Raw genomic sequence first — 12,943 nt, forward strand, 5'->3', positions numbered from 1 at the left:
CAGCCAGTGCTTTATTACTTGCACGATGGTCCAAAGCGCGGCTTTGTGCGTGAAGAATTGCTTATTATTCCTCCAAATACACAGTTACCACCAAGCACTTAGTGCTTGAGCCCCTTGGGCTCAGAAAAGCTATAAACGTTCTGTTTATGTCGGGGCCCCAGCCCCCTGCAACAAAAATACGAACCTTTTTTATGGGAATTTCTGGCGTTGCAGCCGGCGTTGCTACTTCTTTTATTGTTCAGCGAGTCATTTAAACACTTGCCCCTTTTCGGTACAGCAAAAAAAATGTTTTGTCTTCTTGTTTTTTGCGTCGTTGCTGTCACTTCCTTCTTTTCTCACACGGGTGCGTGCCGGTGCCCCTTGGGCACTCCTGAGTGGCTTTTTATTTATTAAAGCACTCTAGAGAGACCTTTGTTTGGCGGCTAGTTAGTTTTTTCACCCCTTTTATGGGGCGGTGGGCTCTTTTTTTTGCCCCTTCTCTGCCGCCCTTGGCGCGTGCTCCGCACCCATCCGATAGTGCCCATATGCCAAAGTGTTTATCCCATCTTCCTCTATCCATCGCTTTGAGTCAAATGGCGAAAGCGATTTTTTGTTTACCACTATAGAATGCATCTCGTGGGCATAGCTCCTTAGCATGTGCATTTCGTGAAAGCTTTCCTTGATTTTAAAAAGTGTATCTTTGAAGTTTTCATGATTTATCTTTTTCTTTGTCACACACTCTTTTACCCCCTTTGCCTTTTTTATATTTTCTTCGTCCTCTTTTATCGTGTTACAGCATTTTGTCACCCTTGCTTTTGGATGTTTCTTTTTTATTTTTTCGACCAATTCTTCGTCGTTTGCTATTATTGCCTGCATTTTTTTTTCCTTCGCAGGTGCACTCTTTTATTTCCGCCTCAGGGAAGCCTTTCTTTATTTTTTCAATTTCATTTTTGCTTTCACCTTCTGTCATTATTGAATACATTTTTGGTCTCAAACAAACGCACTCTGAAATTTGTTTTCCTGCGCATTCGTCTTTCATTTTTCCCAAAACTTTTTTATTTTTTGTTGAAAACAGCGGATGATCTTTCGGGTATTCGCTTGTGTCGTACTTGTCAATGTTTTCTGTCATGTCCGCGTAAACGTCTTCTGTTTCTATCTCTAAAAGAAGGCTGTCAGTGTCTGTATACAAAAGCTCGCATCGCTCCCCGTACTCCTTTTTCAGGTGGTTGTAATAAAAATCGTACATACATAACTTGCTTACGTCAAGGATGGTCATGCCTGTGTAGACCGGTTTATTGAGAAAAAGCCTGCTTTTCCGCATGTCTATTCCAACTAGATCGTTTGAAAACATTACATGCCTTGAATACAATGGGTTTGCAACCAATTTTCTTATTTTCCTTGTTTCGTCGCTGCGCACTATTCTTATGTCTACACGGTTTCTCAAGTTTTCCATTGTTTTTCCAAAAACCGAGTTGTTCATTAGCTTGTAAAAGCTCTTTTCAAAGTTGCTTTTTGCTTCTTTTCGAAATTCTGTGTTCATCCGGATGTACGGCTCCATCCACGCCTCTTGTTTAAACTCTAAGGCCCTGTGCACTTTTTTGAGCTTCATTCCCTGTTTTAAATAAAACTGCAAGTTACGGTAATGCACAACGTAATTAGTTTTGTCTTCAAGAGTTAAAACAAGCTTTTCAGTGTTTGGGGGGTTTAACTTAAGATTTTTTGTTAATTTCTTTTGGTAAGGTGAAAACATTTCTTTGTTTATTTTCTTTTTCTCTGGTGCTAATGGATAGCTGTTTTGGGCGTCATGCAGCTCTTTCGGGTATTCTAAGTCCACCTCTAAAATCCATCCAGCTTTTGCATACTCTTTTTTTGTCGTTATTTCTTTTTCTGTTGGCATAACCTTTTTCCATCTAAAACCACTTTTTGGGAGCGGCTTGCTCATTGCCCACCCGTAAAGGTTATTCGCATCGAGGTACGTATGTATTTTTTTGGCTGGCTCGGGTCAAATCCCTCAACATAAGGGTTGTTCGCCTTTGCATATCTCTTGCTTACCATCGAAATCCCGCCTCTTATTCCCCTTTCGACAAAAAGATGCATTTCATAGTCTGTAAGTAACTCAAGCTCCACGCCTGTCTTTTTCAAGAGTGCGTCCCAAGAGAGGCCTGGCGTCGTGTAATAATTCGCGGGATCCAACCCGTACTTCTCAAGACAGAGTTTTCGGAAGTTTTCAAAAACATCGGCTAACAGGGTCACGTCTGTCTTAACGTACAAATCGTGGTAGTCTCCAAGATCTCGGCATTTAAAGGCTTCCCACACGTTTTGCGCGTGTTCGTACTCTTTATCCGTTATGTTCTCATCATTAAGTTTGCTGTAAAACTTTTCTTTTTCAGGCAAACTTGTTTCGCTAAATCTTTCCCATGAGTCCATGTATTCGTAAGGATAGATTCCCTTTTTGCGAAGAAGTTCAAAACTTTCATCAGACTGTGTTGAATTAGATTTTGTTATATTTAATGACTCCTTCGGTGTCGCTGTTACAAGTGAATCAAGACTTCCTTTAAGAAAGTTTAAGCTGTCAATAAAACGCAGTTTGCCAAGTGAAAATGAGATGTATTTTTCCATGTTGTTTGCGATACACTTTACTTCTTTCTGTGCCTCTTTTGAAATCTTTGAAATTGACTGCATTAAATGGTGCGCATCATAACCCCTCAGGTTGTGAAATGCAACTGGTATTTGAACCTTTTTTGGATCTATTCGCATCATAAAGTTACAAATGTTGTGTGCGGCTCCTCGAAACTTGCCTGTTATGTGGCAATGGTCTTTTACCACATCCTTGTAGTTCGGCTGGATAAGCGGCTTGTGGCACGCTAAGCAGTTTTTTTGGTTTTTCGCGGCTAATTTGTGTGTTTCTTTTTCAAGCTTTTTTAGCTTATAGTGGGTTTCGGTATTCAAGATTTTCTCCACTTCTGTCCTTTTGTAATAACATTTTTTGTGTAGCTGTCCAAAGTAATTAAGCTCCTTTTTATTTTCAATCCAAACTGGCAAAGAGTCCAAAAAGTTTTGTTTCATTAGCGTTTTTTCGCAAATGTGGCAATTGGTTGCATTTTTGAAGTTTACCCAGTCTTTTGCCGTCATCACAAGAGGTTTTGGCTTTGACAATTCATATCTTATTTTCTTTTCTTCACTTAAAAGACAGTTCAAAAATACTTCAACGGCGTTTTCTCCTCTGTACACAAATGTTTTTTCGTGTTTACCATCACTCCTTACAACTGTGTAAGCAAAACCGCATGCCTCGTGCTGTTCTGTTTTGTCTGTGTAACTCGGCTTCAAGTCTTTCACTTCTTCACCAAGGTCTTTTCTTTTCTGGCGCTCCTCGGGCGTTTCGCGCCTACAACTGTGCATCTTTCTTAACAATGCCTCAAAGTCAGCGTAAATCATAAAAGGCGCTTTCATTTGTTTTTGATAGTTTTTAAAAGAAAGAGTGTTTTTTCCCTCCTCCGGCATTTCAATCCTTGTTGGCCTGCCTTTAGCGCCATTGCAATATTTTTTGTGCTTTTCGAGCAAGTCTTCTCTTGTAAAACCTGTCAAACACATCATGCAAAAGTGTTTTTTATGCTGATCTCTAGTTTGGTCATGTAACAAAGCACTTACTCTTTTTATAAAACAGTAGTGCTGTATTAATCCTGACTCAATCAACATAAGGTATATACGGGGAATGCTATTTTCTTTTTCGCTTAATCTTAGAGGTATCACACATTCGTCTTCTGAGTCCCACCCAAGCACAGTTATTGCAAGGTTTTTATTTTGCGCCTCAAGCCTGTCAATCTGCTTTAGTGGAGTTGGAAAATTGATTCCATTGTAGTTAATGCCGTCGTCAACTGGGTATCTGCTTGTTCTTTGTGGATTTTTCCCATCTCTTGGAGGAAATAATGCAGCTCTCAAAGCCCATTTTAGGCATTGGTTATCTCTGTTTTGCACGTTAATAATTGCTTTCTTGTTTGCCAATTTTGGGGGCAAAGGCAAAAAAGTTCCTCCTCTCAATGGCTGATAACGCGCAACGTTGATGTACGCCTTTGTTATTCTTTCAATGGCCCACCCAGAGCCGTTCTCTGACCAACCCTCGATTTCTCCCTTTGCTTTGTCAATAAATTTGTCAAACTCTTTTTTTATTTGGTCTTTGTCGTTTTTTAAAAAAAGGTGTGGTTCACTTTCTCTAAAATAGTGTTCCATGTGTTGCGTCTCACCGTCTCTTTGTATCGAAAATTTGACTTCAAGTCCAAAGCTTGCTTTTAAATTTTGTAAGTCATCAATTTCGCTTACTAAAAGTTCATAAAACCTTTTTTTGTTTTTTCTTGCAAAAGTGTAAAGATCTTTGTTGTTTTCGTTAGCTTCCGGTATGTTCATTTTCCATACACGGAGCCATTCGTTAAAATCGGTGTGGGCCAGTAAAAAAGTTAAATTTCTTTGGGGGTTTCTTTGAAATTCACGAATGTTTTCTTCCATCATTGCTTGCAAAGCTTCTGACGAGATCCTTGCTGCAGCCATTTTTTTGGTGTATATACTCTTAAAAAATATTTGTTCAATTGATATTTATTTCTAGCACACGGTTGGCCTTGCGAGCCCCGCACACAAGAGGGTTGGCCTTGCGGGCCCCACACACATGAGAGTTGGCCTTGCGACCCCCACACACATGAGAGTTACCGGTTGTGGACACAACTTGCAAAAAAAGAGCGAGGCGAGACTGGCGAGCCAGCGAGCCAGGCGAGCCCGAGCGAGTTTTTGCAAGTTGTGCCACAACCGGTAACTCTCATGTGTGTCCTTTTAATAACACGCGACGATCTTCGTTAATCATCTACTCTGTTACAGTCAAGTGGTGATTGGTAGATTTCGATCGAGATTTCGATCGAGGTTTGTTTCCTGTCACCATATTAAATCGTGATTGACAGCAGCGTGAATACCGGCAATCGTTATTTGAGGTTTGATCTCCAACGGTTGCGTGTTATTTAAAGGTGCAGTAACACACACGATCCCGTATGGATCAATTTAGGTTTCTGGGAAACTGCCCAACTACCCCTCCTCAAACCTGACATTTTGCCCAAAGCAATATATAAGGGTTAATGTTAGGTTCGGGGAGTAGGGCTTTCCACAAGTTGCTCGGCAACTTTTTGGCAACTTTTCATGATTCGAGCAACTTTTTCCCCTTTGAGCAACTTGTTTCCTCTCGAGCAACTTGTTGCATTTTGAGCAATTTCTAGACCGAAGATCTCCGAAGGTTATCCGAGTGTTGTTCAAAGGTAATACAAACGTTTCCTAAGATTTACGAAGTTTGCCGAAGACTTTCGAGGAACATCTGAAGACGTTTCAACTTTTGGTCCATTGCATTAAAACATTACAAAACTCGTCAGCAAACATGACGTCACGATTTTTCTCAGTTAAAGAAATCCTTGCTATTTAACAAATAAAACTGCTTAGAATCTAACCCTCAAAGGGAAGTTAGCATATATTTAGAGAAATTCTCTTGATTAGAAGCAGCGTTTTGGATATTTTGGAGCAACTTTCGAGCAACTTTTATTATCAGAAGCAACTTTTTTGGATATTTGGAGCAACTTTTGAGCAACTTTTTGAGAAATTGCGGGCAACTTTTTGGGAAATCTCGAGCAACTTGTGGAAAGCCCTATCGGAGAGGGGTAGGTGGGCAGTTTCCCAGAAACCTACATTATTAATCAAACCTTTGTTATGTGATGCTTGGTGGTGATTTTCGGGGCCTTGATCAGAGAACACCAGTAGGTTGTCCGTTTTTTAGGAATCGTTATCTGAAAATAAAAATACCAGTGTATAATTTAATGGGGTTATTTTATAAACACTTCTTATCAACAATACCGTTGGCTATCGTCATTGTAATCATTTATTTGGGGGATCAGGGATTGCGCAGTGGTGAGAGCGCTCGCTTCCCACGAATGTGGCCCGGGTTCGATTACCGGACCTGGCGTCATATGTAGGTTGAGTTTGTTGTCGGTTCTCTTGCTTACTCCGAGGGTTTTTCTTCGGGTTCTCCGGTTTTCCTCCCTTCCATAAAAACCAACACTTCTAAATTCCAATTCGATCGGGAATCCGAGGGCCACAGGTTTGTCAGTTGCAAGACTGTTACGTGCAACCCTCGTTAAACTTAGTCGATTTATTTATTTTTTATTTATTAAATGCAAACTTACATTTTTGTTCACCATGACAAAACTTTTCCACCCTGTCTCATCGACGTCTTTCTCGTCCATGTTGTTGAGAAGAAGTATGCTCCTTGACCCTCTAAACGTGTGATATTTAATATCATCATCAGACTTTGGGTCCTCTGTATGAAAGGCGAACACCACCTTCGTTGTACCTTGCTGCAAAATAAAAGTGAACGTTATCTCAGTCTTTACTGTTATCGTACCCAAATTCGCAAGTAGCCAATCAGAAGCGCGATCTACTGTCCTGATATCCTACGATATCAAGTCACTGACCTGATATGCCACCATATCACGGTCACTTTGAAGTAAAGTAGTGTTACTGTACGATGAATTGAAAAGAGGTTTTACTAATAAAACAGAACTTCGTAATTTAAATTTAGCGGTGTTAAGCGGTCGTAAAAAGAGAAAAACTCTCCCGCCAAAACTAAACTTGAGCGCGCTCGCCAATTGCGCGATGTTTGCCGACAAGTACTGAGACATTCAGACTGAAAAATGGAGTGGGAATTTCCAAATTTTTCGCTTAATTTTGATTTTGAAAATTTAGATAACGAAACTCTAAACAAACGAGTAGAAAAAAAGGCAGAAGAAGAACTTGGTAAAATTGTTGAAGATCAAGTCAACACAATTTGCAGTTCGTGTCTTGTAAGCATGGCTTCAACAGAGCGATAAATATAACCCGGATTTTTGGCTGAATTTGTGTACGGTAAATACCTAATCGTACCTTTTTGGTACGCTTCGGTTGCATATCAGGCTCGTTTGGTCTCGCCATGGGTATTTTGGCTCGACTGCGTCACGCCAAAATACGAACCATGGCTCGACCAAACTCGCCTGATATGCTACCGAAGCGTACCAAAAAGGTACGATTAGGTATAAATATCAAACACTGAACTTAAAACAGAGATCTGACTGATGTTGTATAACAAGGAGCATCATCGCCAAACTTTTATTGTTTTTCTAACCTAACAAACAACTGGCTTACCTTAATCTTCCTGTCCCTTGGATCGCAAGTGTCAAACTTTCTGTTAAATCGCAACACTGTTTTTTGGTCACTTTCCTCGAAGCCAGTCAACACGTAATTGTTTTCTTTGTCCAAAGGTGGCAATTTTTCCGCGTCAGCAAAGCGGTCCTAATAACATCAATATAATGAAGATGAAGTATTCAACATGACACGAGCATGGGACAAAGAAAAAAATCTAAGTCTCCGACGGGAATCGAACCCATGGCCTCCCAGATACTGGTTGTCCCATGCTCGTGTCATGTTGAATACTTCATCTTCATTATTTATCACCGAGCTTAAAATTTACCATCTTTACTATTTACTACACACTTGATGATTTCGACATTGCTGATCCTAGCTGTAGGCAGGACGCGTGTCACATATCAACCTAGTAAATGGCCCAGCTAACAAAGAGTCTCTTGTAGCTCAGTTGGTTAGAGCGCCCAACCGGTATCTGGGAAGCCATGGGTTCGATTCCCGTCGGGGGCTCAGATTTTTTCTTTGTCCCATGCTCGTGTCACGTTGAATACTTCATCTTCATTATTTATCACCGAGCTTAAAATTTACCATCTTTATTATTTAACATCAATATAATTTTCAAGTTATTACTGTTAGGTTTCAAAGTCTATGTAATTTGTGGTCAATCGGTAACCTTCAGTTAAGGTTTTTTTTTGTTATTTTACAGCTTCAGAAAGTAGATTTCGGCGTGGCCTTAATCCTTGCTTGTCACGTAGACTCAGGTTATTTGCGAATTCAAACGTGTTTCGTTCAGTCCGACAACGACAGCAATGGAAAAGAACAACATGCAACGTGACTTCTACATCTACGCGAACAGGATTTTCGTTTATTGTCATTCAAGCTTGATTTTGAAATACTAGTCAAAGCAAGCTTTTACCAATCAACAAATTTAAGTCACCGTGACGTCAAAAATTGTTGCTATAGCAACGCTTAAAGTGGTCAAGGATACCTAATATTTGACTTTTTGAGGCTAAAATCTTAAAAACTAGACGATAAAACTTTTTGTTTTTCATTTTCGTGATAAATTTTTGTCTATAGAAAAAACAAACAATGTAACATTTTTTTGAAAGAAAAAATTCTGCAAGTGGGGTCCAGACCCACCTTAAATTTATGAAAAAATAACGTATCTCCAAATCCTGCCTACAGACTTTTTAAAAAAAAAATGGCAAAAAATGTTCCTTTTGTCGGTTAGATAAAAATATACAGTAAAAACCCGCGAGTAAGAAACTATTATTTTTCAGGTTAGCCTAAACAGGTTCTTAAATAAAGGGTTATTATCACAAATTTAGGCTTATTAGGCTCTTAATAGATTCTTAATTTCTGAAGAAAAAACTTCGAATTCAATGTGGTGTTCGGCCTTTTTCTTGTTAAAATGTGCATATCACATAGTGTTTATGCAAAGAATATGCACTAATCATTCAGGACATGACATTGTATGCATGTACAGTAAAGCCTTGTCCAAACTTGTTCCCAAAAGTAAACATTTTTAATCAATTTTAAATGATGAAGTTGAAGTATTCAACATGACACAAGCATGGGACGAAGAAAAAATCTGAGTCCCCGACGGGAATCGAACCCATGACCTCCCATATACCGGTATTTAGGCTAAATAGGTTCTTACAAAAATAGGGTCTAATTAGCAAATTTGAACCTAACAGGTTTTGGGATTTTAGGTTCTCAGTCGCGGGTTTTACTGTATATCAAAAACAAGAACTTTCACAGAGTAGTTTTTCAGTTATTAGCCTCAAAAGGTCCAAAATAGGGTATATTTGACTTCAAATGACGTTACCATGACAACGAATTTTGACGTCACAATAACCTTAATTTGTTCATTTGTAAAACTTGCACAAGTTTGTACTAAAACATTTTTCCTTAACATTATAGCAGCGATAGAACACCAAAGACGGGCCGGCTTGGTATATCTAATTCTGACTTAACTATTACGCCACCTTAAGAGCAACCTGGGATTAATCTCGATAGTATTGTCAACTATTTTAAAAGTAAAAAATACGCAAAAGTAGAAGAAAAAATTGCAATCAAGAGTTTGAAATTCGAATCGTTGATTTTGAGCGATTTATAGTTTTGTTTTGTTTGAATACCGAACTTTTTTGAACAATCTAGTTCGATTTCGTTTGGGTACATTGGTCGATAACAGAATGTTTGATTACGTAGCCATGGGAGCAATCAAGTGATTCAGATGCTTTTCATGTCTATTTCAGACATGCAGTCTCACGCCACAATTCGCAGCAATCTAATTTAGTCATGTCAATAATTAGGTTAGTTTCAATGACAACATTTAAAACAAAGAACTACATGCGTTCTTTTCATTAACCGGATAAAAATTTGACCTTTGGTTGGTCCCATAAAAAAACAAAAACACAATGGCAACAAAAAGAATTAAGTGAAAGAAAAATTGATAATTGTCTTTTGTTTTAATGCCCCAGTGGAAATCGGATTTTGACAGGTTTATCCCTAAAGCTGTTGTCAATGAATTTCCCGGGGGGGGGGGTACTCCCTATAATGGCCTATACGGGGAGGCTCCGCCCGAAAGGGGTACCTTTTTCAGGCTCCAGGTATATAAAAGGGTAGGGATTTCACAAATTTAGGTATATGAAAGGGTAGGGAAATCTTGCATAATGATATTTTAAAAGGCCTTTAAATATTTCAAGCAGACGCAACTTTTGGATGTATCGTCTTAATTTATTAAGCGCTACATAAAAATGACAAGAAAACATCCCGTTTTAGGTAAATGTGATGTCGTGTAGGTATATGAAAGGGGTGCCTTTTTGCAATAAAAGGTATACAAAAGGGGTACCTTTTCTATCAAAATGGTATATAAAAGGGTAAGGGGTTGGATCTTCGGGCGGAGCCTCCCCGTACAAAACTTTTTCGAGTACCCCCCCCCCCCCCCGGGATGAATTTTGCGTTTTGGGTGATTACCTGGGTGATTATTAAAAGGGTCCGATTTCTTTTTTTTAAAAAAGAACTGTAGTCGCTAATTAGAATATCCATGGTAAGATCATAGAATTAGGCCTTGCACGTTGGCTGGCATTTGATGTTGAATGTGTTACATGCTGAAAGCTCGTGTTTCCCAGGGACGCAGTTAATGTGTGATTCTTGTCAGTGATTTGATGTTTGCTCTGAACAATATTGATTTTGTAGCCATGAAAACAATCTCGGGACGCAGTTACGTACTGTTCATGTCTATTTCTGGCATGCAGTCTCTTAATATCACGCCACTGGTCATTGCATGCTGTTTGAATGACAACAATTTACAAAAAAACTTTTATTTACTGGAATTTGACCTTGAAAAACCTTTGATAACAACACAATGATAAGATTAAAAAATTAGTTACTGAAAAGATAATGCATGGTTGTGTTATGTTTGAACTCCCCAGAGATTTTGGATTTTGACAAGTTCATCCTTCAAGCGCGCCGCCGGTGAATTTCGATCGCGCACGCATTTGCTAGCCTGTGTATAGCCGTCCCGCTCCCCTCAAAAAAATCGGAGAGGGAACGTCTGTGTTTTGTGTTCCAGTATCCTGCTGTTATCGATTTAAATTTCACATAAATTATTATATCGGATATCCGGTTGACCGAATTTGAATCATGCGGTTCCAAATATAACACAACAAACACGGGAGACGAGCTCAAGAAACAAAGCGCTAGATCAATAAAATGCAAGAAGCATAACGTGTACAGCACAAAATCCAATAACCAACCTTCTTCGTTCTCTAATTAAAGCTACAACAGTTTTCGGCAAAGTCAGACACTCTCATTCGTACAATACATTGTGCAACAGTATTAGTTAACGGCTGGGCCCGGAATCACATTCCCTCCCCGATTTTTTTAGGGGAGCGGGACGGCTGTACACAGGCTAGCATTTGAGTACTGGAAGAGGAATCTGACCTCTTTAGAACTGTGGACGATTATTTGAAAAGTTATTCATGGTAAGATTACAGAATCAGGCCTTGCACGTTGGCTTGTAGCATTTGTTGTTGAATGTGTTACATTCTGGAAGCCTGAATCCAGGACCTGAGTATTTCCGGGGACATTTGAGGGGTGATTACTTACCGTCAAATAACCCTTAGAGTCTTTCACCCACCCGATTACCACGTCGCTACCGGCCATTTTCCCGTTCCCTGAAGAGAAGCCGAAACCAACCCATCCTGTAGTTGCCGCCTCAACAGCGAACGAGACGGTTTCCTTATCCCAGTCAACCGTCCAGTAGAGCTTCATCAACTCCGCTGGGTCTAACACTGCGTGGTGAGCGAACTCAGAAGAAAGATCAGCCGCGCTGGCTGAGATCAAAGCTGAAAATATTACTACGAAGGAGTAGAACATGCTCGCTAGTTGCTCTTGATCCGACTACAACTAGTTTGCAAAGGTCGACAAAATTGAAGTTTGCGTGACTCAGTTACTGTTCATGTCTATTTCTGGCTAGTCTGAAATTCAGCCGTCCTCTCGACCCAACCCCCCAACGAAGGGGGTTGGGTCGAGAGGACGGCTGAATTTCAGACTAATTTCTGGCATGTAGTATCTAATGTTATCATCACGCCACTAGTCTAGTCATACTATGCAGTTTGAATGATAACAATTTTAAAAGAAACAGTATGCTTTTAAGGTGGCCCGCGGGTATTTATGAGGCTGTCAGTTCCCTTTTTTAAGCGCGTTTTAAGACGGGAAACCGTAAAGCGATTGCCCAGATTTTTAAGAATCTGAACGAATCATGCTTAAATTATATAAAATAAAATGATAAGTTTTATAGCGATCAAACGCGATTTGTTTAAGTTTATAACGAAGGCTTCCGAAAATCGCTCATATTTTGAGCGATTTTCGGAAGCCTTTGTTTTTAATAAATGCGATTATTTTTAAAATGCCACGGTGAATTTTTTTTGTAATTACCCCAAAACGCTGCCAAACATTTGAAGTTTACTTGCAACAACTTACAGGAAAATCCACTCCGTTGATTTCCTGAACGAGCGACATCTTTATTTTGCCTTTAAAAACTGTTGTGTTATGCGTCTGACTTGACCGTGAATGTGATACTTATAATAACCCAGTACCAGCCAGTTGTGAGGCTGAAGTCACCTTAATCTTGTGTGTAAAAGTTAAAAAGATCGTGTACATACATCAAATGTTAGCAGTCAATAATGATGGATGTTTTTCAGCCGAATTTTTGAAAATATAAAACAAATGACGTTATTTTAAATTGCGAAAAATTTGTCGATTTGTTTTGCTTTTTTTAAACTGCAGCTAGAACAGGATATGGCAAAGGTTTGTGCCTAGTTTCAGCGTGTTACTTTCATACGGTTTGAAGAATTTCAGTCGCAAAGTCAGGTACATTTGCTTTCCAAATTCTGGTCGCTTTGTAAACCCCGCATTTCGAATGATATTACAATGTTGTTTTTGAAGAGAGGTGTTACTTTCAAATTCCGCACGATCTTCTGCCACTTGGAAATAACACAGCCTGAAATAGTTACTACTAAAATAACAATTACCGTTCCTGCACATGCATGTATTCCTGCACATGTTTGTCCCGGTGAATTTCGATCGCGCACGCATTAGGGTACTAAAAGAGAAATCTGACCTCTTTTAGAACGGTAGACGATAATTTTAAAAGTTATTCATGGTAAGATTACGGAATCAGGCCTTGCACGTTGGCTTGTAGAACTTGTTGTTGAATGTGTTACATTCTGATAGCATGAATCCAGGACCTGAGTATTTC

At 39.4% G+C, this 12,943-nt stretch overlaps 1 protein-coding gene across 1 annotated transcript in view; it reads right to left on the bottom strand.

The window, feature by feature from the left end:
• Positions 1 to 11,610, bottom strand: part of LOC144634186 (DBH-like monooxygenase protein 1) — a 34,289-nt gene extending 22,679 nt beyond the window's left edge. Inside the window, exons 1-4 of the mRNA XM_078493086.1 lie at positions 11,290 to 11,610; positions 7,180 to 7,326; positions 6,186 to 6,356; positions 5,706 to 5,789 (exon numbers count right to left, since the gene is read on the bottom strand). Of these exons, the coding sequence (XP_078349212.1) occupies positions 5,706 to 5,789; positions 6,186 to 6,356; positions 7,180 to 7,326; positions 11,290 to 11,559 (672 nt within the window). The 5' untranslated portion in view covers positions 11,560 to 11,610. The remainder of the gene's footprint in view (positions 1 to 5,705; positions 5,790 to 6,185; positions 6,357 to 7,179; positions 7,327 to 11,289) is intronic.
• Between the last annotated feature and the right edge of the window lie 1,333 nt (positions 11,611 to 12,943).

This window comes from Oculina patagonica, chromosome 13 (assembly GCF_052425735.1).
Source record: "Oculina patagonica isolate OP01 chromosome 13, crgOcupat, whole genome shotgun sequence".
NCBI lineage: Eukaryota > Metazoa > Cnidaria > Anthozoa > Scleractinia > Oculinidae > Oculina > Oculina patagonica.